At 52.1% G+C, this 23,913-nt stretch overlaps 6 protein-coding genes across 6 annotated transcripts; 5 read left to right on the top strand and 1 right to left on the bottom strand.

The window, feature by feature from the left end:
• Positions 1-240: 240 nt before the first annotated feature.
• BO97DRAFT_346302 (rhamnogalacturonase A) lies at positions 241-1,767 on the top strand (the record flags this gene model as incomplete). Its single annotated transcript, XM_025691801.1, has 4 exons — positions 241-864; positions 927-965; positions 1,030-1,231; positions 1,307-1,767. 4 exons carry the CDS (start codon positions 241-243, stop codon positions 1,765-1,767), a joined length of 1,326 nt encoding a protein of 441 aa, XP_025551084.1.
• A 443-nt stretch (positions 1,768-2,210) lies between these two features.
• BO97DRAFT_88987 (putative sugar transporter) lies at positions 2,211-4,189 on the top strand. Its single transcript, XM_025701121.1, has one exon. The coding sequence runs from the start codon at positions 2,354-2,356 to the stop codon at positions 3,986-3,988; it is 1,635 nt and encodes a 544-aa protein (XP_025551083.1). The 5' UTR covers positions 2,211-2,353; the 3' UTR covers positions 3,989-4,189.
• A 778-nt stretch (positions 4,190-4,967) lies between these two features.
• Positions 4,968-12,752, bottom strand: ags3 (alpha-1,3-glucan synthase Ags3). The gene is made up of 4 exons (XM_025698388.1): positions 12,151-12,752; positions 11,927-12,102; positions 5,285-11,875; positions 4,968-5,226 (listed from the first exon to the last, which is right to left on the bottom strand). Exons 1-4 carry the CDS (start codon positions 12,511-12,513, stop codon positions 5,178-5,180), a joined length of 7,179 nt encoding a protein of 2,392 aa, XP_025551082.1. The 5' UTR covers positions 12,514-12,752; the 3' UTR covers positions 4,968-5,177.
• Positions 12,753-16,382: 3,630 nt separating this feature from the next.
• Positions 16,383-18,297, top strand: BO97DRAFT_89158 (aminotransferase class I/II-fold pyridoxal phosphate-dependent enzyme). Its single transcript, XM_025701122.1, has 4 exons — positions 16,383-17,273; positions 17,324-17,466; positions 17,536-18,086; positions 18,144-18,297. The coding sequence occupies exons 1-3, from the start codon at positions 16,505-16,507 to the stop codon at positions 17,920-17,922; spliced, it is 1,299 nt and encodes a 432-aa protein (XP_025551081.1). The 5' UTR covers positions 16,383-16,504; the 3' UTR covers positions 17,923-18,086; positions 18,144-18,297.
• A 226-nt stretch (positions 18,298-18,523) lies between these two features.
• On the top strand, positions 18,524-19,928 carry BO97DRAFT_346386 (phosphatidylserine decarboxylase family protein; the record flags this gene model as incomplete). Its single annotated transcript, XM_025691808.1, has 2 exons — positions 18,524-18,573; positions 18,629-19,928. 2 exons carry the CDS (start codon positions 18,524-18,526, stop codon positions 19,926-19,928), a joined length of 1,350 nt encoding a protein of 449 aa, XP_025551080.1.
• Positions 19,929-20,967: 1,039 nt separating this feature from the next.
• BO97DRAFT_434973 (carotenoid oxygenase family protein) lies at positions 20,968-22,860 on the top strand (the record flags this gene model as incomplete). Its single annotated transcript, XM_025697705.1, has 3 exons — positions 20,968-20,987; positions 21,051-21,684; positions 21,739-22,860. 3 exons carry the CDS (start codon positions 20,968-20,970, stop codon positions 22,858-22,860), a joined length of 1,776 nt encoding a protein of 591 aa, XP_025551079.1.
• Positions 22,861-23,913: the final 1,053 nt, after the last annotated feature.

Raw genomic sequence — 23,913 nt, 5'->3', positions numbered from 1 at the left:
CACGGAGCAGGAAGCCACAATCAAGACCTGACAGGACGGAGAATCTCAGTTTGCCTACTTCCCAGGGTTGAAGGAGAATTAAGGAGAAGCACGCGTTGTAGATTCTCCGGTGGGAGTGGTTCCTGACCTAAAATGAAGGCTCTTGCTAGAATATAAAAGCTGCGTTCGTCGCGGTAGCTGTTGAAGAAGTATCCCGAGAAACAAGAATAGCAGGGCTGCTCCCATTGACCCAATTACGCAATGCGTGGTCTTTTCCTTCTTGCTTTGAGTGCAATCCCGGCGCTGGTCTGCGGTCAGCTTTCTGGAAGTGTTGGCCCATTGACTACCGCTTCGACCAAGCGTGCGAAGAAAACATGCAACGTGCTCAATTACGGCGCCGTGGCCGACAACTCGACTGATGTTGGGACTGCCATTGCTTCGGCCTGGGCTGCATGCAAAAGCGGAGGTCTTGTTTACATCCCATCTGGAGACTATGCCTTGAAGACCTGGGTCACTCTCACGGGGGGCAGCGCGACCGCAATTCAGCTGGACGGTATCATTTATCGCGCCGGCACCGCCAGTGGGAACATGATTGCGGTCACTGATACCACGGACTTTGAGCTGTTCAGTAGTACCTCCAAAGGTGCTGTGCAGGGATTCGGCTATGTATATCATGCGCAGAGTACCTATGGAGCACGAATTCTGCGATTGACCGATGTTACCCATTTTTCCGTGCATGATCTCATCTTGGTGGATGCGCCTGCTTTCCATTTCACCATGGACACCTGCTCTGACGGCGAGGTATACAACATGGCGATTCGTGGTGGCAATGAAGGTGGTTTGGACGGGATTGACGTCTGGGGCAGCAACATCTGGGTCCACGATGTAAGTCGCAGCCTGCCTCTGAAGATTATTTCCCCTGTCGCTCATGAGATACGCTCATTTAGGTCGAGGTAACAAACAAGGATGAATGTGTCACAGTCAAGGTAAAAGCTCTCTTTTCTCCGCAAGCACGGACCAACATTTTGAGCCCTGGCTGACTGGCTGTAGAGCCCTGCAAACAACATCTTGGTAGAGAGTATCTACTGCAACTGGAGCGGTGGATGCGCCATGGGCTCGCTGGGAGCTGACACCGACGTCACCGATATTGTTTATCGCAACATCTATACGTGGTCGTCCAACCAGATGTACATGATCAAGAGCAATGGCGGGAGTGGAACGGTGTCCAACGTTCTGCTGGAGAATTTTATCGGTAAGTGCTGCCTGTGCTGCCCGGCTAGTGGCTCACCTTTCTCTCTTATGGTTGTCAACTGATAGTTGTGTGTAGGGCATGGTAATGCTTACTCGCTCGATATTGACGGCTACTGGAGCAGCATGACTGCAGTGTCTGGCGACGGGGTGCAATTGAACAACATCACGGTCAAGAACTGGAAGGGCACTGAGGCGAACGGCGCGACGCGACCACCGATCCGAGTGGTGTGTAGTGATACGGCTCCTTGCACGGACCTGACACTGGAGGATATCGCCATCTGGACCGAAAGCGGTTCGAAGGAATTGTTCCTGTGCCGATCTGCTTACGGATCGGGCTACTGTCTGAAGGACAGCTCGTCGCACACTTCCTACACCACCACCAGCACCGTCACCGCGGCTCCGTCGGGCTATTCGGCAGCAACGATGGCAGCAGACTTGGCGACCGCATTTGGGCTCACTGCTTCCATTCCGATTCCGACCATCCCGACCTCGTTTTATCCCGGGTTGACCCCGTACAGTGCATTGGCGGGCAAATAAGCGTGGATGCAGGGTGGGATTGGGATTGGGATTGGAATTGGACGTTGTCACCGTCGCAACGATGCCTGGCAGTTGTTACATCACGTATTAGTTAGTCATTTGTGTGTATAGTTATCAATGATGCTCATCATAGTGACTTACCCTTCTTCTTCTTCTTCTTCTTTTTTTTTCAAAAAAAAAAAAAAATGAAATCGCAACAGGGAGAAAGATGACGGAGACTCACGCAAGGTGTTGGTGAACATGTGAGCTGCAGTCTCAGTCTTTGTGCCGATCGCGTCATTCCTTCCCTGTCGTGATTCATTTTCTCTTGCCTCTCTCTCCCTCCCTCTCTTCCCTCCACTCCTCTTCTTCCTTTTTCCCTCGCTCTCTTTTGTCAGCAATCTGTTGAATCAAATCTTGAATTCTTTGCATATGTGTCTCGATGGCCTGGCGGAATCCTGAAAAGTGCCATCGATCAGCCACCAGAGAGGTGACTTAACCACTTAACCCCGCACCGCCGACCCACGGAAGTATACTTCAATTCCGCTCTCCTCTTCCTCCTTATTCCTCATACCCTCACGCTACGAGCTTCGATAAATCTCCAATCATGGCTACCATGACTACACTCTCAGCCAAAACCTCTGAATCACAGCCCTTACAGTCCACGAGTCCGCTATCCGAACAATCTTTCTCTCCCGATGACGCTGCAGCTTTAGACTACCGCTTCAAAGCGGACCAGCTCAACCGCGCCATTCAAGATATCGGCATGGGTCGGTATCAATGGCAGCTTTTCGGCGTGATCGGCTTTGGTTGGGCCAGCGATAACCTCTGGCCCATCGTCACCTCCCTGATTCTGGTTCCTGTATCGTACGAATTCCGTGTCTCGCAGCCGCCTTTATTGTCTCTCGCCCAGAACATCGGACTCCTGGTTGGCTCGCTCTTCTGGGGCTTCACCTGCGATGTCTTCGGCCGACGATGGGCCTTCAACATGACTATTGCTATCACTGCCGTCTTTGGCCTGATCGCTGCAGGGTCGCCCACCTTTGCCGCGGTGGGGGTGTTCACAGCCCTATGGTCATTTGGGGTCGGAGGCAATTTGCCCGTCGATTCAGCCATCTTCCTGGAATTCCTGCCCGGCTCGCATCAGTATCTACTGACAGTCCTCTCCATCAACTGGGCGCTCGCCCAAGTACTGGCCAACCTCGTCGCCTGGCCATTGATCGGCAATATGACCTGCGCGTCGGCCACCAACTGCACCAAGTCTGCCAACATGGGCTGGCGCTACTTCCTGATCACCATGGGCGGGATCGCCCTCTTCATGTGCATTGCGCGCTGCGTCTTCTTCACCCTCTACGAATCCCCTAAATACCTGATGGGCAAAGGTCTCTACGAGGAGTCCGTGACCGTCATCCACGAAGTCGCCCGACGCAATGGCAAAACCACCACTCTCTCCATCGACGACCTCACCGACGAAGATGGAGACCGCTTCGAGCCCGACCAACTCTCCTCCTTGCCTGATAACGAAACCACCACCACTACCCCAACCCACCACCCTTCCGCACAAGCACCCGCGCGCCAAACGCTCCGCCCAATCGACCATCTCCGCATGCGCCTCGCCGTCCTCAGCACCCCGGCGCTCAAAGCTCTCTTCGCCTCCCCACAACGCGCACGCACCACCACTCTCATGATCCTGATCTGGGCCCTGATCGGCCTTGGCTTCCCCCTCTACAACGCCTTCCTCCCTTACCTGCAACAGACCCGCGGCATCCAATTCGGCGACGGCTCCACCTACATTACCTACCGCAACTCCCTGATCATCAGCGCCGTCGGCGTCCCCGGCAGCCTGGTCGGGGGCCTGATGGTCGAGATTCCGCGCTTCGGCCGCAAGGGCACCCTCGCCTTCGGTGCCATCCTCACGGGCGCCTTCCTTCTGGCCTCCACCTCCGCCCACTCCTCGACAGCCCTGCTCGGCTGGAACTGCGCCTACAGCTTCACCAGCAGTCTCCTGTACGCCGTGCTCTACTCCTACACGCCGGAGATCTTCGAAACGCAGTACCGCGGCACGGGGAACGCACTGGTCGGGGGTGCGAACCGCATCGGCGGCATTCTGGCGCCCATCATCGTCATGTTCGCCAACATCCAGACCAGTGTCCCCGTGTATATCAGCGGGGGCATGTTCGTTCTAGCCGGCCTCCTGGCCCTCTGGGTTCCTGTCGAGACGCGGGGCAAGATGAGTCTATAAGCTTATTGCTCACCATATCCAAGCCGAAAATAAAAGTCACAGTTCGAGTTCACCGCACATACACTGTTATCCTTTGGTCGACCCCTCACTAAACCATCTACAGCTTAAGTATTATTCACGACCCCGGAAGCAGACAATGCATTCCACATACATCTACTTCATATCTAGTGGATAGAAAATAGAAGAAAACATGCAGACAATGTACAGTACTTTGCAGCGATAGCAACAGAGCGTCCGCGCAATCGATATTCCAGACCTCACCCCCAATGCACGCCCCCCATCTTCCCTGAGACCATTTCCACCGTCTCACCAGCCCCACAACAGGGATTAAGCCAAACAAGTAAGAAACGAAAAAAAAAAGGCACACCACTATCGAAATCTCACGCCGGGCTACCTACAATTCTAGGTACTTACTCGGGTCTCATATGGTTTAACCCAAGACACTCGGAAAGAACTGGCACAGTCTTTCGCTAGCCACATAAGAAAGGAAGACAAAAAAGTACACCAACCCAGCACCGGAAACAGCTTCACTTGTTTGTAGCTGAGGTTAGTGGGTTCAAGGTTCCAAGGTTGCAAGGTTGGGTTGGCGCCGGAAGCGGCATAGGACTGACTGACTGGCTGGCTGCATGCGGCGGCGGGCATTCCGGGTAAGCGGGCAGCCCCGCGGCGGGGGTTGCGGAACTTGGTGGGACAGCCCCCCCAAAAATCCAATCTTTCTGTGTGTACTATACTGTTCCTGAGAGATAAGGGGTTCGTTCGTTTTTGTTGATTGCTGGGCCCGAAGGAAGAGAGCCGTAGCTTAGTTGGATGGGACTTTGTTCATACAGTCGCCCTAATTATTCACCATTCTGGGTTTGCTTTCAAGGTGTTTAGGAGAGGGGCACGGAATTCTCGTTACTCGTGGGACAGATAACAAACAAAAAGGTATGGGGGCTTAATACTAGATTCCAATGGTATATGTATGTACCTCAAAACGATAAAATACATATCCAAGAAAACGAACTATGTACTCATGAGTATATACACTCACTCTATCTCATACTCGCAACGCTAGACACGAACAAAGTCCACCATTAGTAGACCAAAGACAAAACCAAAAAAAAGACCCAAAAGAGTCTATGCAGGCCTTCTATAGATGCAATGAAAAGGATATATGCAAAACAAGACTAAAGCACAAGTCATGATCACATCAAGGCCTATTAAGCTGTTCTTTTCTGTAGAAGAAGAAGAATCCCCAGCTATTTCAACGTTAGCATCATGTCCGAAAAATGAAATGGTGGACGGAATAGAACTTACGCTGCCAGAAGTTGGAAGAATAGCGAGATCCAGAACCACGCGTTTCCAACCTTGTCAACACTGGTGCCCACGTCGGGGGAAACACCGCCCGGTCCCACCTTGTTCGGGGCGAAGCCACGAGCGGCCATGGTTGCGATGGAACCGAGGGCCTGCGCGGCCAAAAGAACGAAACAAACGTGAACACGGGTCAACGTTTGCAGGAGAATCATACCCAGTCCAACTTGCTGGATTTCATCGAGGACACCCAGCCAGAGCCAGATTGCTCGCGAAACAAGCGCGCCAGACGTAAGGCTACCAGCCCAAGGAAGGTAGTGTCCGATATTTGAAGTTCCCCACCAGGTTTGGGCCCAACGGGGAGCACCGAGACTCAACCCGAAGACGGGAAGGGCCCAGGTATGCTCCTTACCCAGGTACCGGAACAGAAGCATTACGGCAATCCAAAGGACGACGAAGAACCCGATCACCATTACAACAACTTCCCAGGTCTTTGTATGCTTGGAAGCCCACAGGAAGGACCAGTTGCGACCAGTTGCGGCGGCAAGGAACCAGTTCTGGATGATCACCATGAAGAAAAACCAGAGGACGATGCGGCGGCGGAGGAGGGAGGTGTAAAAGTCGAGGATACGGCTCGGTGCTTGACGGTAGTACTTCGGTAGACCGAGAGCAAGGATAACACCAATCACGAAACACAAGGCGGCGATGGGCATCACGACTGCGGTCAGGCGCCAGGTGTTCAGAGCAAGAGTGGAGACACCAGCAACCTCGACCGTCGTAACTCTTTGACTCCAGTACCAGAGGGCAACGGTGTAGAGTTGCTGAATGCCCTGAATCATGGCGGCGCGGAACATCCAATCCTTGACGGGAACTGCACCCTGATCACCGAAGTTCAGGGCGAAGAAGAGCGAACCGCTGGAGGAGGCAGCAGCGTAAACACCAGCTGCTACGTTTTGAGCCCATGCGCGGCCGAGACTGGAGGCACCGAACGGTGAAATACCCATAACCACAAACGCCATGCAGTAAATGAACCAGGGAAGACTGAGGACGATCACGGATGGCAGGGTGTAATAAAGGAACCACCAACAGATCGAGGAAATGCAGTAAATTGCGGCAATGATGTAGACCTTGGTAGCCGTTTCACCGACTTGACCGGCCAACAGGGTCATTTGCGCCGAGTTGGTCGCGATGATCTGTCCGAGACCGAGGAACAGGGCGTAAATAGGCCAGTTACCGATGCGCCGTCTCATGAACCGCTGAAGGAACATCGGGCGACTGTACCCCAGACGGGAGAGCCATCGGTCGATCTCGTCTTCATTGGAGTTCGGTCCGGCGTCTGAGACACGGTTATACGAAGTATCCTGGAGGAAATTCTCGGATTTAGGCGAGGTCATGGGACGGTCCATGCTGTGCTTCTTCAGCTGCGCGTCATTGTACATGTTGAAGAACTTGCGTTCACTCTTCATCAAATAGGTTTCGATGCAGTCGTCGTTGATGGAGTTCTTGTCGTACTTCCTGAGACGCTCCTCAAAGCGCCGAGTGAAGTGACCCATGCTGTCCGTGAAGGTAGGGTCAACCTTCTGTAGTTCAAAGACAGGCTGAGTCTCATTTCCATGGCTGTGGTCACCCACGACGGACGGCAAAGACAAAACGGACACATTGCGAGCATGGGCGAAGGGTGTGGTTTCGCTGAATTGACCTGGGGTCAAAGGCCACTCGCCCGGTGTCGGAAGTGGAGAAGAAGCCCGCGAGATTTGGGACGGCGAGCCTGGCACCACAAGGTGAGAACCTCGTCGAGGGCCGGCCAGTGAGAGCGAGCTTCCGTTTCCAAGGGTCTGTCCGAGTTCCTGCGCCGCAAGAGTGCTATTGACTGCCCTCATCGCCTCATCGGGAGAGATGTAGTCCGACTGTTGATTAGCATCGGTATCTTCATCGAAGTCCGTCAGGTCGTCGTCGTCTTGCTCAGTAATCCTGCTGTTGCGTGGCTTGCCAAAAAGCTTCTTGCCTTGACCAGGTCCATCTCGTCGGCCAAGAGAGAGTTTGCGACCGAGGCCGCTGTTCCTGTTGTCATCCGCCTGCAATTCCTGGAGACGCGATTGTGCGTTCAGCATCACCTTTCCTGGAGAGTTGTCCGAGCCGCCATCAGCAAGCCCAGTAAGGCTCAAAGTAGAGTTGCGCGCACTCGCAGGCATACTCGGTGTCTCCCAGTAAGTCTGTGATTCGGGCATGGGACCTACAACAGTGCCCTGGTTCTTCTTGTAATGGATTTGGATCGCGGTACGCTGCAGCACTTCAAGTTTCTGGATCCATTCGAGCACAGGGAAACGCTGCTTAGCGGAATTGGCACGCATGTCCTCGCGCGTTTCCTGTGATGAGTCGAGCGCAGATTTGATAGCCTTTTTCAATTGATGCAACAAATGGCGCGTCGCATCCGATTCCACAGTGTACCACCATCCTGGCATTTGGCCAAGTCCACCAATACGAGAACCGATTCCAAGGGCACCCTTTCGTCCGAATTCAACAGCAACCAAGCCGAAGGGCTCATCACGCGACGGGATGAGCGCGAAGTCAGCACCGGAAAAGACATAAGGAGGCAAGACCGTGAACTCTGGCTTAGAGAAAACTCTTCCAGGGAACATCTCCATGATTCGCTCGAGTTTCGTCGCCGCCAGCTTACCATAGAGATCGATAGTTGGGCCCACACAAATCAATTGGACATGAGGTCTGGCGGACAAGATTGACGGCATGACATCGGCGATCAGATCGACACCCTTTTGTTTCGACCATCGGCCCACGAACACGAGCAGGTCAGCGTCACGGTCCTCGTTTAGCCCAGCCCACTTCTGCGCCTGCAGCTTGTGCTCAATTCGTTCTTGCGTGGATAGGAGCGGAGCGTCCGCATTCTCGTCAAGGGCAGCAGTGTCAGAAGGGTCCGGGTTAGGCAGACTGCCGATTTTCTCGAGACTCCAGAAAATTGGGTAACGAGCCCAAGAGCGCTTGCCGTATTTGTTAGACACACCCACTGCGCCAAAGCCGCGTTGATGGAATCGGAGGTAGCTGGCTCCAGTGTGAAGAAGGTTAAGCACGTTTCCAAACTGAGAGTACTTGGTAGCAACTTCAACGGGAAGGTTGAAGACTGAACAGACTTCCTTCTTCTCTTGTTGGGTTCGTAGCGGCCAGAGACCCTGGAACTCAGCGTTATGCAGAGACAAGCAAACAGGAATCGTCTGATTTGGCAGCAGGTAGAGCGGTGCCAAGCAGCCGTGGAAATCGTTGATGTGGTAGAGGTTAATCGACGGGAATCGCTTGATAGTCTCAGCAATGCACTGGTTCCAGGCGGAGTAGTAGATTGAACTCTCAAGATCATCCATACGCGGTGGGTAAGGCTCTGCTTTTGTTTGCTGACGGAAGACTGGCGCGTCGAGAAGCACGTAGGTAATGTTATCCACGATGTGGTACTGGACATTAACGAGGTACGGCTTATCCAAGATAGTGACGGTAAAAGGTTCAGCGGGCGAGTCTGTGGGGTACTCAATATCCCCCACGCAAGGTACCACCCAGATCAGGTTCTGGTGCTTCAAGTTCGCAGACATGAGCTGCGCCATCACACCAAGACCACCGATCTTGACCTTAATCTTCCAGTCCTCAATGTTGTATTCCATAGTAGCGATCAACACTGTCCGTCTTTCTTCAGGAACGCCAGCGATTGCCACATCCATCGGCCCTGATACGTCAGACATTGCGTGAACCGAGTCGTCGTCACTGCCAAGTTTGTCTTTGAGTCTGCGCCAGAAGACAAGCGGCATTGCGCCAGCCTTGGTAGCCATGTTACCGTCCGTATTGAGTTCGACGCGATAGAACGTCCGGATGAACAAGTAAACACCTGCAAGTCCCATGAGAATGGGAAGAACCCACAGCAGGATATAGAGTACAAGCTGCGCCCACCCCGAGCCAACAGGGAGCAAGTCATACCGGAATGTGGCATCGTTCAGCGAAATCGTCCACCCAAGGTGCGGGAAGGGGGGCAGGTCAGTGATGTTGATCACGTTCGAAGAAAGATACGAAGGAGGCAGCTTTTGCACCACAGACGAGTTATCGACATCGCCATAGACCTCTGTGGTATCAGGAATACCACCTGGTCCCATTCCCCAGACACTGACCTGTCCCACAGACGGCCACTCGGTGACGAAGTCGTACTTCCAGCGCTGCTCCTTTTTGTCGTAACGCATCTTTGCATCCAGCCCAGAATCATAACCATATTGGTTGTACGGACCATTCCACCACAGATGAGGGAATCGACGGGGTACACCTTCCTCCCAATCGACATCACCTTCCTGCACGTATGCACTGCTACCGGTGAGTCTGGAGAAGTATTGCACCTGAACGTGTGTTCCCTTCCATTTTTGAGATTTCGTGCCGTGAAAGTCAAGTTCGTGGATGGTGGTGTTACCACCTTCATACGTAGTCCAGTTAGACCAACTGCGGCCAAATGTAGTCGAATAGCGGAACTGATCTGCACCCGCAGCCTCATGCTGGACGATGATGTTGCCATTGTCGGTTTTGTGCACCAATGAGGTTGAGTAGTTCATCAACGGAGAGATCAAGGGATTAGTCGGAGATCCAACACGGAACAAGAACTTGTCAACAGAATCGGTGTATTTTCCAGATTTGCTGGTAACATTCTTGACAGTTAGCTGGTGAACACCGTGGTAGACGTTGTTCAACTTGGCGGACCATGTCCATATCGTGGGGATTTCGCCGACGTAGTTTTCCTTGCTTGTTCTCGCACTGATTGTGGTGCAGTTAACACTAGATTTGTCTAGCGAAGCTGTAATGCCTTTGTGCGTTGTGGAGTTCAGGGAGATTGCTTTTGTGATCTCATCGCAACTCTTCATCTCCTTCGAGTATCCGAGGGAAATATCGATTGTCTGAGCTTGGTCTTCCGTTGAGAGCAGACGCACGTCATGACCAGGAGTAAACTCGGTGACAGCAGGACGAGGCTCAATAAAATTCTCGGCCTCAATGTAGGCACGGTACTCCCAAGGAAGCAGCTTCATACCACGATAACAGCCGTAGTCCTGGCCGCCGGGACCGTCTTCGAGTTTGAGCTCATCATACGGGTAGAAAACATTCTTAAGCTTCGAGCCCGACTTGAATGGAGCCAGCAGTGCAGAACTCTTGTTACTGCAATTCTCACCGTACGTCACTGTCTTGTTATCGTTATGGTAGACGAGCCAAATGGTATTGTTGGCCCCATTCGACTCCTTCTGGACGCCTGGGAAGTAACTGCGCAACACTGACCAGAGACCGGTAACTGTCGGCGTGGTCGACGAACCAGGCAGGTAGACATCCTTGGTGAGCTGAGAAATGGTTTCGAGGTAGAAGCCATCATTGGCGGCCGGATAGTGTTCGCGGACCTCAAACATGCGCTTCATGATGTTGCGAAGAGGGTGGGCCGGGTTCCGCTGGTCGTAAGTGACAGTAATATCGTGGCAGCCGTACAATCCCTTCTCGTTGGGGAAATCGTAGAACTTGGAAGTGTTCAGGTGAAAGCAGCCGTGCGTCCACCAAGCCGTGTGGTAGGTCATGGGCTGTCGACCAAACAGATAATTGGAGGCTGTGGCGTCAAACACGTACATGGCTTGCTCTTCACCCCAAAGGACTAGAGGTATACCAGGAAGCTCCAGGGTGACAATATACAAACCTAGGAGGTACTTATCGGTGCCGTTCTTGATAGCCGGCCAACGGAAGTTATCCTGGTTCGAGACACCGTACATGTGTCTCGGGTCCAGCTCGCCCGTGATTGCGTTGATCATGTCGTTAGTGACCAACATTCCGTTCCAAGCCTCAATGAAATCGGTGGGCAAGTCGAAACCAGCAACCAAATTACCGTCCATCCCGAGGAAACGTGTCATTGACCGGTAGATCGTGTAGTGAAAGGCAGCGGCATCAAGTGCCTGAAGCCCATCCTCGCGAAGAAAATACTCATCCGAGGTGTTCGTCAACTTGACAGCAGCGCCCGCTGAAGCGGGCTTCTGGTCAGGCTGACGACCACGACCGAGATAAAGACTACCGAAGGTATTTCCAGACGTGATTTCTCCGGGAAGGAAGAAGTTTTTCTTTCCGTACTTCTTCGCACATTCACGGTAGACCGCCGTCATATCACCCAGGGCGTCTAAAGTGGACTGTACAGCTTTATCAAACCGGAAACCATCGATATCCAGACTCGCGATCACAATGCAGGAATGCTGGGTAATGATATCGCGAACAGGCTTGTGCCATTCTCTGAGACGATCCTGCACCGAGGCGAACTTCGTAAGTTGTCGCTTCCAGTCGGGGAAGTTACCGAAGGCCTCCAATTCTCCATACTGGTCGAAATCACTGTTGTAGCAGCCTTTCAACTCCTCGACGCCTCCGCCAGTCAATGGATATCCGGTCTCGTTCCAGAACCTTGGGTAGTTGCAAGTCTCGTTGTAATCGTTCCCAAAATGGAAGTCCGCATACTGCCTCTCTGAGATATACTCAACTTCGTATTCTTTTGGGTCGAAATCAGCCGAGTCGTTAAGGTGGCCTTTGAAACCGATCAAGTTGCTCAAGCTGCGAGGTGTAAGCTAAGGAAGCCGAGGTCCGAGGGGGGTATATACTCACGTTGCCAGCGTATTGTCCATGATCACATACATGTCGCGATCATGGATCTCGTTCACGGTTCGTCGCCAGTCCTCGAGTGTACCGTGGTGCATGTCGAGAAGGGTGGTATCGACGGGGGAATAGCCATCGTAGGCCCACGGAAGGTTCATCAAAGCTGTTCCAGCAAAGTAGATAGCCTAATCGATTAGCGAATGCGCAGGGTAAAGTCCTGAATCTTTACACACCTTGAACCCCATGCCGCGGATGTAATCCAGCGAATCAATCAAGCCAACCAGATCACCTCCATGGCGCATCTGATTCGAGTTCAACACATGCTCGAATGTGGTTCCGTTAATGTCATCGTTTGCGGGATCACCGTTGGCAATGCGATCCAAGAAAATCGTATAAACGGGAAAGCGCCAGTTATCCGGCGAAGGATGATAGTCGTGACCGGACCATTCTCCCCAGTAATCGATGGGATGTGTTGCTGTTTTGTTTTCGTTCAAATTATAGTCAACGAGTGATTCATCGTACGGCCAGCCGAATACAGTGACGCTCAGCAACGATAGGATGAGAATCGCCGAGCGCTGCATTTCCGTGATGAACATCAGGAAAGTGGTCTGCACCGGTAATTGCGCGACTCCAAAAGATAAGAATGGCACCCAATTTTCTCCTACATGCCCTGACTCCAGGAAAGCGAACGAACGGTGGGAAGTATGGACCAGTCGGGAGTAAGTGGGAGAGGGGAAAAAAAGACGAATGAAACGAGTGACTTGTCGATTAAACACAGATGCAAAATGCAACAAAGATATGGCAGCAGAAGAGAAATGCTACCAAGCGGGCGAGATGGGGGAGAAAAATGGAGCGCAGCTGGAGTGGTTGCTGCCACTCGAACCAACTATGACGACGACCACAATATTGTTCGACGAGGCGACATGAGACATCCGAAACCTCTGACCCGCAGTAGGGCCGCGGTGAGGGTGGGAATCCAAGACATCCATTCTCACTTTCGCCCATGATGGGTGGCTAAATTAAGAAACGTCATATCAGGGTTCCATGATTGGATCAATTGAGACAAATGTGTTTCTCATGATGGAGACCTTTTGCCCACTTTTTCGCCCATGCTGATGGAGGGGGGAGGGGGGAGAAACCCAGCAATCTCGGTGTCCCGCTATCAGTTCAACCCAGCTTTCGGTCCAACCAGATAAATCACGGCCAATAATTCTCATACCAAGCACAAAAAGTCTGCCTGGATCGATATCCACTTAAATTGCTTTTTCGCCCGCTCTAGCTTGTCAAAAATCCGGTCGTGTTCGAGCAGCAGTCCCATTTGCCGTATCTGGCCTTGGGACTCAAGACACTCTGGACTCTGAGATAAGCGTGGTCACCGTCGCAGGCTCCGCAGACTGTTGGGATCTACGTAGAGAATAAATTATTCCCGTGTCAGTCTGGAACGGCTGTTGACAGTTGGTCAAATAAGTAACTGCTAGTTTGACAGTTGGTGGGGAGGTTGGGACGGGAACAGCAAGCGAGACATGGGTTCATTAGTATGGTCACTGAGTATGTCCTTCTAGCTGGGGTGAGTCGGTGACAGTGGTGTAGGGTGGGTGAAACGGCCGTTCCAACGCCTGCGTTAGATCAGATCAGTTTTGGCTGTGACCTCTTCGTCTCCTGATTCTGTCTAGAACATTTGTTTTGACTGTTGTCTTGCTTGACGCGGTGAAGACCTGTGTCCTGATCCCGGTGAGGCAACGGGTTCAGAATTGAGGCGTCGTTGCCAGTGTGGGAGAGCGCCTTGAACTCAGGCTATTTTGCCACCGAATTATATCTGTATATCATGAGTGCGGAAGTATCGAGAAGTATCGGACTGCTGCCTCATTGCCCCTCCCCCTCGACTAACGTACTGTGCAGTGGCCACCGGGCAACTGCGACTATGCACTGCATACGCACACCTCATCTCTCAGTCGCAAGGTACTGTACGGGAGGCACAGCCAGTGCAGATTTTCGATCGGATCAAGGTGGAGACTTCGGTATCCCGCGACTGGCCCGCCCCACGTCGCTGTGACCATTGACCAGTGAGTCGAGGCGTGGGCGACAGATTCTCAGGGTCTGGGAGAAGTCTCTGAAATTCTGAAAGTTTCTGCTTGAGAACTTGGAACATGCCACGGGTCGAGGACTCAGAGTGGGCTTCGCGACCGGGCTTGCCCTGTGGCCCTGGGCCGTTGAGCAAATTGCTTGGTTCAGAAGTGCTTGGGTTCAATGGGTTGACTTGGTTCAGAGTTGGATTCAAGTTGGTTTGCTTGCTTGTCTGCCCCACCGAAGATCCATATCAGTCCCGTGTTATTAGCCCTCGAAATAGAATCTTACTCAGCACTGTTGCACCCGACTGGTTTCGGTGTCGGTTGATTGATCAAGCATTAGTCGGTCTATTTCTGTTAGTTAATTAACCACTGCCACTGACATCATCATCACTTGGGATAGATTCGGTGGTTCTCTTCTCTTGTCTTCCAGGGGACCGATATTTAGCGGATGGCAGAAAAAATTTTCCCCTCTGTGCCTGCCGATCCAGACTTGAGTTGTGCACTGGATAAAGATTAGTCATGCATATTCTCGCGGACAAGTTCGGTTTGGTTCGTTTGTTTTGCCGCATTCGGGCTGTTGTGCATGGGCACTGCATATATATATATATAGAAAATCGTACTTTGTCCGAACGATTAACTAAGGATAATTTTATCTTCTGTGTCTGGAGAATATGGTAGACATCCCCTGGACACTACACTGGCAATCATTATAACCATGTATCCGTATAATTAGTATCTGGTTCTATCCCTGGTACTATTTATGATACTGTAGTAGTGGCAGACGCGTACTCATACACCGAATGCTCTCGGCTAAACACGGAATCCATCTTTCTCCGTGTTCCAGACTGGCATCGTATCATCCTAGCCTGGTCAAACACCTCTACCCTTCTCAGCAGAACGACGCGTATTCTCACCGAGAAACCCAATTTTGGGCTGTTAAATCCAGATTAAAACTGATCAGGTCGATGAGTGAGAGTGGCACTGACAATGGTCAAAACGGTGTCCTATCCGTACTTCCGGGAAATCAGCGATAACGAATTGCCACCGAGAAAGCCTTTCCAATACTATGTACACTTCAGAATGCGATAAGAATCGAAAATGCTAACATCAAGCTATATAAACAAATTATATTGGTTTTGCCCATATGCGACCTTTTAGTCGATCTAAAAGTTCCTTCGTCGCGACTGTGAATCTCCACATTTTGAAGTGCAATATTGTACCGTGGACGATGAGGGGGCGCGACATGTCAAAAATGAGGGACAGCTGTGATAGATCGATTAGTATGGGGCACGCGACCGGATAAAGTCTCTCCCCGAAGTGAAGGGAGATATACAATCAGGTGAAGGTTGACTGACTCACCAAGGGGCATCCAAGCATTGAAGCTAAGGCGACGAAACAACAATAATGTGTGGCCGTACTTGCCCACACGCTGGTAAAACCACCATGCATAAGAGCTTACCGTTAGCAAGCGACTTCAAGTCAACTAAGTACGTCTACAAAGCACCTAGCCTGCCTTTGTAAAACCATCCGGTGATGCCGATGACTAGCCTTCGCCCACGGCTAATAGATGAAATAAATAACACCTGATCCAGAGAGCGCTTGGTAGCCCGCGTATATCCCTTGATTTCACAGGGAGATTCCAAGCTGTCTGGCTCATATTCCTGCTGATATGTTGCTATTCATGACTAAACATGTAGATCGAGTGTCTACAGCTCAACACAAAGTTCGATCTCTGACGCTTTCACTATCCGAAGCCCGATGAAGCGTGGCAGAGCTTGATAAAATCGGACGAGTTACCTTGCGAAATGTCTCGTGATCGTTAGTGGCTCAGAGGCTTCCGATTGAGTGGATGTGCAAGTCTATACCCAGGTTCCCTGAAAATGTCCAAGCCAAAAAGTGCATTGCCAGTCACTACCAGGGCGTGGGCGATATCGCAGACAATTACCTTGGTTCAACTGGAAAGACTCGAACGCCATCATGTCAAAGGCCAGCCACATCCACGCCTTTCGCTACCGCAATTGCTTGGTGGCTAGCCGTCGGATAAGACAGGCATATGGTCCCAGGTCGCCCAGCTGTCGGTGTCGCTGACGTCTCGATCGGTTCGAACCATGGCTTAAGCGGATTCTTATGGAAATGTTTCCCTTCCAGGCGCATCGGAGTTGCCCCAGTATTTTTCGATGATATGCCAGTCGGGTCGGCATGAGAGTATTTACGACAGCCAAGTCCTTCAAGAGTCGTGTTTCTCCGATCGCCCGATTGAGATCATGGATCATAAGCTTCTCAACGTGTCATCCACCAGAAGACTACAGGGTTCTGACCGAGAAAGCCGGATATCCTTTGATTGGGGCTGTTTTATTGCGCGGAAACTGGGACAAACTGCCCTGAAGTTGAAAAGGTGTTTGTCAAGAATGGGATCACTACTAAGAAGGCAGCTGCTGGAAGGTATAAAAAGTCCAAACAAGCATGGAGCATGGCGATTGCAAACTTCGGTCTGCATAAGTTCTAAAATTTGCACAACATGGCTTCGGGACAACAGATTCTCTATCGCAAACTCCAACTTGCATTGGATCGTCGTCAGCGTGAGGGTAGGTTCATCCAGCCAGCTTCACCCAGCGAGGTCCAAGGCACTATCGACTTTGGATCCAATGATACCCTGTCACTCTCAAGCTCTGGCGTTTTGAGCCAAGCCTTTCTACATCAACTTGGGAAGCATCCAGACTTCACCATTGGGAGCACCAGCACCCGCGTATTCGAAGGCACCAGGCAGTACCTTGCCGACATTGAGCGCGATCTAGCTACATTCTACAATGCAGAGGACGCGATTTTGTTCGGCTCCGGATATGACGCGAATGTGGCCGTTTGGTCTGTGATCCCACAGCCTGGAGACATTGTCATATTTGATGAGCTTATGCATTCGTGTGCGCGGCAGGGAATGAAGAATGGACGCGCCAAGGCTGTGGAATTTCGGCATAACGATTGTGTTTCCCTCCGTCACCGCCTCGAAGAAGCCCGAGAGCGAAGCCCCGGGGTTGCAGAGGGGAAGCAAGTGGTCTTCCTTTGCTTTGAATCAGTATACAGCATGGACGGGGATGAGGCGCCTATCCACGGGATTATTCAACTAGCGTCTGAAACACTTCCTCTCGGAAACTATGTGCTTGTTATCGATGAAGCTCATTCCAATGGGCTTGTTGGTCCTAGTGGATCAGGGCTAGTTCGTCACTATGGCCTGGAAAAAGAGTTTGCTATCAGGGTTCAAACCTGTGGTAAAGCTCTTGGATCATCTGGCGGTAAGTCTCCCAGCTTCACCTGCCCTGCTTTCTGCTGATGCATTCGATAGGTGTCGTTCTGTGCAACCACACGATCAAGCAAACCTTGCTGAACTATACCAGCAATGTCGTATTCACAACGGCTCCTAGCTTCGTGACCGTTGCAGCCATAAGGGCTGGATATGAGTCATTGGCAAGTGAGGATGGAGATAGGGTCAGTCAAGAACCAGTTTGCAGACCCGCAGATTGTATTGAGAGAGAGAATCTGACCATGCGATCACAGCGTCGAGCACGACTGCAGCACAACATCTTGTATACCTATCGGTTGTTGACGAACCACCCGCAGTGGCAGGAAGTCAAGCGCAGAGGCATCATCCGACTTCCAACAGAGATAGGTTGGCATTCCAGGGAATTCAAGTCCGCTATATTCGCATTTATCACGCAAACGGGGAAAGCGCGCTACCTGGCGAAGCGCCTTCAAGAGGCTAAATTCTGGGTTAATGCAGTCGAGTTTCCGATTGTTCCGAAGAACCTAGGACGGGTGCGGGTCACGATCCATGCCGATAACACCGAGGAGCAGATTGGCATGGTTGTACAAATGATTATGGGATGGGCAATGGAGCAGGCGGGGTCAGAGACGGGGGAGCCGGAGAGGATGGCAAGACTATAAGTGAGATCGGAACCATGTTAACTAACAGAAAGCTCAGTTCAGGGACAGCCGGGGATAAAGAATGCTGATCAGAGGAGCTGATGACCCTGGACCTAACATCATAGATCCTAGATTATCTTGTGATTGAAACGTCCGTCTCCCCATCGTTTTCTGTCTCCATCAAGGTCTGTAAACGAAGACGACATAGCCTTGAGTTGAGGCATTTGATTCAAGGCCAGCAGGCATCGAGACAACGATTCCAGAACGCTAAGCGAAGTCGAGAAGTCAAGCATGGGATTGTGGTTGGGTACAAACAGTCGACAAACACCGGCGATCGTCGGAAGATGATTCCATGACATCACCCCATCCCCCGACCCTTGTCCATTTCAGCTTCAGCACAATTCAACTCTCTCCTGCCTCGCAATCTCGATCCACTTCTTGATCCACTCCCCCGTCTTTACACCATCATCATGATGCAACGTGTATTTCCTACGCCGACCTTGTCAGGCCATTTGTATATGACACGCAATGGTATAAACCGAGCTCGTTCCTGTCCAGCAATAGCCAAGCTTCTTCCCCAGATCCCCCTTACATTCCGCCAAGACCAGCCAGCCCGCCCATCATGTCTCCCCATCATTCCCATCAAAAGCACCACGCTCCCCGTCTACACCGGTAAGCATACCTTCAGTGCACGAACACCTTAATTGCTCATTCTAAGATATCTTAGCGTCGGAAAATGGATGCCCTCTACCCTGGACGAGCACCACGAATGGGTGGGAGGTGTGATCGCCCACGTCGACCGCAACAAGCCCGATAAGCTCCACCCCGTCCTGAAGGAATTCCAGGACCTCATTGAGTCTAACACGAGGGTTTACCTGCTCATGTCCGCCATGTTCGGCGAAATCCCGCGCAACCGGACCTACGCGACCGACCCAACGGGCTGCCCACAGCTCCGCGACTACAAGCACATGCTGGAAGTCCTTAACCACCTCATCACCACCGCCCCCTCCTGGAACGACTTCTCCCACCGCGTAGGCCTCGTCGGCCTGCCCATTAACGCCATTCTTGACTGGCCAATGGGTACCCCCTCCGGGTATGCCGCCTTCCTCGACCCCGACGTCAACCGCATGCTCAAGAAGGTCCTCAACGCCTGGGGTGATTTCCTCAAGTCCCCCGACTCCGCTTCCGTTCTCGACGACTCAAAGAACGGCTGGTTTGGCGAGACGGGGAAGTCGGACCTGGTCGAAGTGGCCAACCTGGGCGGCAAAACTAACCACAACTTCGAAGAGATGTTCATCTGCGACCCATCCGCGCCGCACCACGGCTACAAGTCGTGGGACGACTTCTTCACGCGCCTGTTCCGCGAGGGAATCCGACCTGTCGCCTCTCCGGACGACGACAAGGTGATCGCCAACGCCTGCGAGTCGAAGCCCTACAAGGTCGCGTACAACGTGAAGGCGCGCGACTCGTTCTGGATCAAGCACCAGCCCTACTCGATCAACGACATGCTGGCGTTCGACCCACTGGCAGAGCAGTTCAACGGCGGCACCGTCTACCAGGCTTTCCTCAGCGCGCTAAGCTACCACCGCTGGCACAGCCCCGTTTCCGGGAAGATCGTCAAGGCCTACGTGGTGGACGGCACGTACTACTCGGAGCCCCTGTTCGAGGGAATCGGCGACCCCGACCCCACCGAGAAGCACAAGCATGGCATCGACGCCTGTGGCGAGGTCACCTCGCAGGGCTTCCTGACAGCCACGGCCACCCGCGCCATCATGTTCATCGAGTGCGACAACCCGGATATCGGCCTCATGGCGTTCTTGGGTGTGGGCATGTGCGAGGTCTCGACCTGCGACATCACCGTCGCGGAGGGCCAGCATGTCAACAAGGGTGACGAGCTCGGCATGTTCCACTTCGGTGGCTCCACGCACTGTTTGCTCTTCAGGAAGGGCGTCAATGTCCAGGGCTTCCCCTCGACGGACACCGATCAGAACGTGCCTGTCCGGAGTCAGGTGGCGTACGTTGCTTGAATATTCCTTCTCTGTTCCATATGCATGTAACTAGGATGGACAGAGGGACAGACTCTGTGAATACCTGTGTTTCTTGACGATCTATACTTAACGAGATATATGAGGAATCAAAGTACATAATTTCGGGTTCTCTGTTATGCGCACATGGAAAATAGTAGATTACAGGCATTAAGCTGAGTGAATGATGCCTGAGGTTGCAGTTCTGATGCTAGCCTGATAGGGAAACAGTCTGGCTTCACTCACTAAAATTGACTATGGGGCTGGTCTTGACGTCACACATCCTGCCAAACAGAGCACATCTGCCTGGAGTCTCGGGTGATGTTGGCTTCAAGTAGCTGAGTGTTATGAATATGTTGCGCAAGCGCCTTCCTTGAGACCCATAGTGTAAGTCCCTTGGTCCTCAATCCACAAGTACATTGGTTATCTTGCATGTGAGGCTACTAAACTCTGTTAGACACAGCTCATTCGCAGCAACAATATCTAGCCCGGTACCAAGACCGAGAGTGATAGCACCTGCATGGGGGGGAAGAAACAAGCCATTGTTAGATCCTATCATACTAATCTACCTACCCTTGATCCTTTCCACCTCTGTCTAGAATTTAATTAGATACACGGAGTCTCTTCAATTTTGGATGATCACGCCTCGAGTCCCTCTAGGTATGGCTGAGTTTCTCAGACGCAACAGCGACGCCCCGAGCTCGCACTATTGTGCTCCCATGAGTGAATTGGCGGCCAGTTCTATCACAGACCACGTACGTAAATAGCCATCGGTGTCATCTCCCGTCGAGTTAGAGCGCTGTCGTGCTCTAAACACTTGTTTCGATCAGGGTTTGGACCCAGTGGTCCAGGAGTCTTGCCAGTGGAGAAATGGACCTCTATGACAGGTTCCTAGTTGCGGTATTGCCACTATGCAACTTGATCGGGTCACTTGGTCATAGGACCACTGAATGCGGAAGACTGAGGTTGAATGGGCAAGTCCCTGGAGTATACTATTTCTCTTCATCCTTCGTTTCTGAGACCTACCAATCTCAAAGACACGATGGCCCCCAAAAAGCATCCGTAAGCTCACATCTCACCTGTACTATATGAGCTCGTCTCGGTAATGAACTGACCAAGTTGAAGGTACCATGCTGGGAATTACGCTCCCATTCGCACTACCTTGTCTTTCCAGCCTTGCTCATACGAAGGTTCAATCCCCCACGAGCTTCTGGGCGGGCAGTACGTGCGCAACGGAAGCAATCCCCTTCAAGTCGACACAAGCCGGAACTTCCATTGGTTCGATGGCGATGGCATGCTCACCGGCGTGTTCTTCGAGCGGATTGCGCAGACGGGCGTTCGACCTACCTTTGTCAATCAGTACGTCCGCACCGATGTGCACGATGCCGTCGCACGATACCCACGCCTGCACCATATCACACCCAGCGTTACCACGCTGATAAGCCCGACATCGACAGTGTTCCGTGTCATGATGGAGGTGGTGCGTGCCATGGCTCTGATAGTTGCGTCGCTTTGGGGGCTAGTCGCCCGGCCTATCCGTAGAACAAGCACGGCCAACACAAACGTCTTGCATCATGATGGGCGAGTGCTGGCCACGAACGAGACAGGCCCTCCTATGCGTGTTTTACTGCCGTCACTGAGAACTGTCGGTTGGTTTACTGGCAGTCGGGCAGAAGGGGAGCCCACGGATGAAAAATCTCAGCCATACTTCGGCGGACCAGGCGTGGAGGGGTTCTTCAAAGAAATGACCACGGCTCATGTAGGTATTCAAATCTCGTGATTCCAGATAATTGAGTGTTGATTCGATGATTAGCCTCACGTTGATCCACGGACGGATGAGATGTTTCTTTACCACGCGACTTTTCTAGCTCCTTTTGTCACTTACTCGATCATACCCGCTGAGAGATCTGCGAACCGGACCGTTCGTCTCAACCGGCCTGTTCCCGGGTTCCAGAGTGGGAAGATCATGCATGACCTTGGCGTCTCGCGCAAACACACAGTCATGATAGACCTGCCCGTGTCGCTGGACCCGTTCAACCTTCGCCACAACCGACCCGTAGTCAAGTATGATCTGCACGGGCAGACACGTTTCGGGGTGTTTCTACGGTATGAGCCTGAGAAGATCGAATGGTATACAACCGGACCGTGCATGATCATGCACACAGTCAACACCTGGGACGAGGAGACTTTCAATGGGACGCAGGTCCATTTGCTCTTGTGCCGGATGAACGGCGTTGCCCCCCTATACCACATGGGAGACCTGGAAGCCCCCAAAGCGACCACCCCAGCAAGTCCCGAGTGTCGCCTATACTATTACCAGTTTCCTCCGGCGAAAGAATTTCCGAAGCAGATCACTCACCAATGGGCGCTGTCCGCGATTCCCTTTGAGTTTCCCCATGTGCCGCATCACCTCCAGATGACGCAAACACGCTTTGTGTACGGAAATTCCATGCGGACAGGAGACTTTGCGAAAGCTTTCATCAGCAATTTTAAGGTTGATTGTCTTGTGAAGATCGATGTGGCGGCTCTGCTTGCGCGAGGGCTCTTCGATCCTCCGGCGCAGGTGGATGGATGCGTTGACAAGAGATCTATATCTGAAGTCCTTGTGTCTGATGATAAGGATGATCCCATCAAGGTATTTGCATTGCCGGATGAGTGGTACGCTCAGGAGTGCTCATTTATCCCTCGCAAGGATGGCAAGTCTGAAGACGATGGGTGGCTCGTCACATACGTATTCGATGAGTCCCAGCTCGACGATGGCGGTGTGGCACCAGAAGATTCACGGAGCGAGTTGTGGATTATCGATGCCGTGGGGATGAAGGAAGTCGTAGGTCGAGTGATTTTACCGCAGCGTGTACCGTACGGGATGCATGGCAATTGGTTTCCGGAGGAGCAGATTCTGGGTCAACGAGATATCGAGCGTTTCCGTAAGTGACGAGGTTGGATATAGGTCGTTTATGCTGCTGTATGTACATGCTAGGATTGTGGTTGAATGTTTCTTCTGTTTGTTTGTTTGTCTGCTAGTCAAGTGAAGCCCCTCTCATTACAGTGTCTCAACTCTCTTTCCTCCACCTTCTCTCCGAGGCTACACACATCGTACATGCTCTCTTGAAAGCCATCTAATCACAATTTATCATGTCGATACACACCCCAGAGACTATTCCGTCAGGTGGGCCGCTGCGTCTCTTGCCTCGGACCAAAACGATCCTAGGTCGACCCCGATTCTCTTTGGCGGAAAGTTGTACCATGAAATGTATGAGCTTGCTATCATTCTTATTGTCAAGAGCTGAAGAAATACATTGTTGAGCAGAAACCTTCAGCAGAAATTGCATCTTGCTGCATATACTTTATCCGGCAAATGTGTGAGGAAGGCCTGACGCCAGAAACAGTGATCAACCAACTTTGCAATCGTTTACAGTCTTGAGTAGCACCTTCAGTCTATCTGCAGCATCGTCATTAGGCAATACACTGACAAACGGACAACACTCCAAACGTTGGGCTTGGCATCAAGATTGGTCTATTCCGTATCAGGAGAACCTTGAGATGTGGCGCCAATGCCGTCCGAACCAAGACGCCCTAGCCATTAAGCTGCTCGGCGTTGAGCTACATGTATCTCCACTATCTCAACAATCTCTCGGTGGCTTGCAGTTGCTTGTCGGTTGCCCGGCGCCGTCAGTCTGGCGGAGAGAAATCCCGCTCGCCAAGAGGCTGCTCGGATAAGCTGGGGTTCGTTTCCCCAGTTAGCTTTGCCGAAAGAACCATTCATAGCGTGCTCCTCGGCTAGATAGAACAATTCACTGAGCAATGGAAGATTCCAAGGCAACGCTCGAGATATGGTTTGCATAACCCGCTTTCGCCACATGCTGCTGCTCTAAGGATCCGGCCAATCCGCTTTACGTGACTTCATGATTCTTCCAGGGTACCCCGGAATTTGCATCAGCTGCAGGTGCCTACGCCGTGGCCCAGCTTCACTTCGGAACCCACTATC

The sequence above is a fragment of the Aspergillus homomorphus genome, assembly GCF_003184865.1.
Source record: "Aspergillus homomorphus CBS 101889 unplaced genomic scaffold BO97scaffold_20, whole genome shotgun sequence".
Lineage (NCBI taxonomy): Eukaryota > Fungi > Ascomycota > Eurotiomycetes > Eurotiales > Aspergillaceae > Aspergillus > Aspergillus homomorphus.
This window is presented reverse-complemented; position numbering and strand designations above follow the sequence as displayed.

Excerpts from the sequence above, each read along its gene's own strand:
- ags3 (XM_025698388.1), bottom strand. The coding sequence starts at position 12,513 with ATGTTCATCACGGAAATGCAGCGCTCGGCGATTCTCATCCTATCGTTG. Across the intron at positions 11,876-11,926 it reads ATGGACAATACGCTGGCAAC|CTTGAGCAACTTGATCGGTT; the intron begins GTGAGTATATAC and ends TACACCTCGCAG. Across the intron at positions 5,227-5,284 it reads TTCTTCCAACTTCTGGCAGC|CTGGGGATTCTTCTTCTTCT; the intron begins GTAAGTTCTATT and ends ACGTTGAAATAG.
- BO97DRAFT_89158 (XM_025701122.1), top strand. The coding sequence starts at position 16,505 with ATGGCTTCGGGACAACAGATTCTCTATCGCAAACTCCAACTTGCATTG. Across the intron at positions 17,274-17,323 it reads AGCTCTTGGATCATCTGGCG|GTGTCGTTCTGTGCAACCAC; the intron begins GTAAGTCTCCCA and ends TGCATTCGATAG. Across the intron at positions 17,467-17,535 it reads CAAGTGAGGATGGAGATAGG|CGTCGAGCACGACTGCAGCA; the intron begins GTCAGTCAAGAA and ends ATGCGATCACAG.
- BO97DRAFT_88987 (XM_025701121.1), top strand. The coding sequence starts at position 2,354 with ATGGCTACCATGACTACACTCTCAGCCAAAACCTCTGAATCACAGCCC.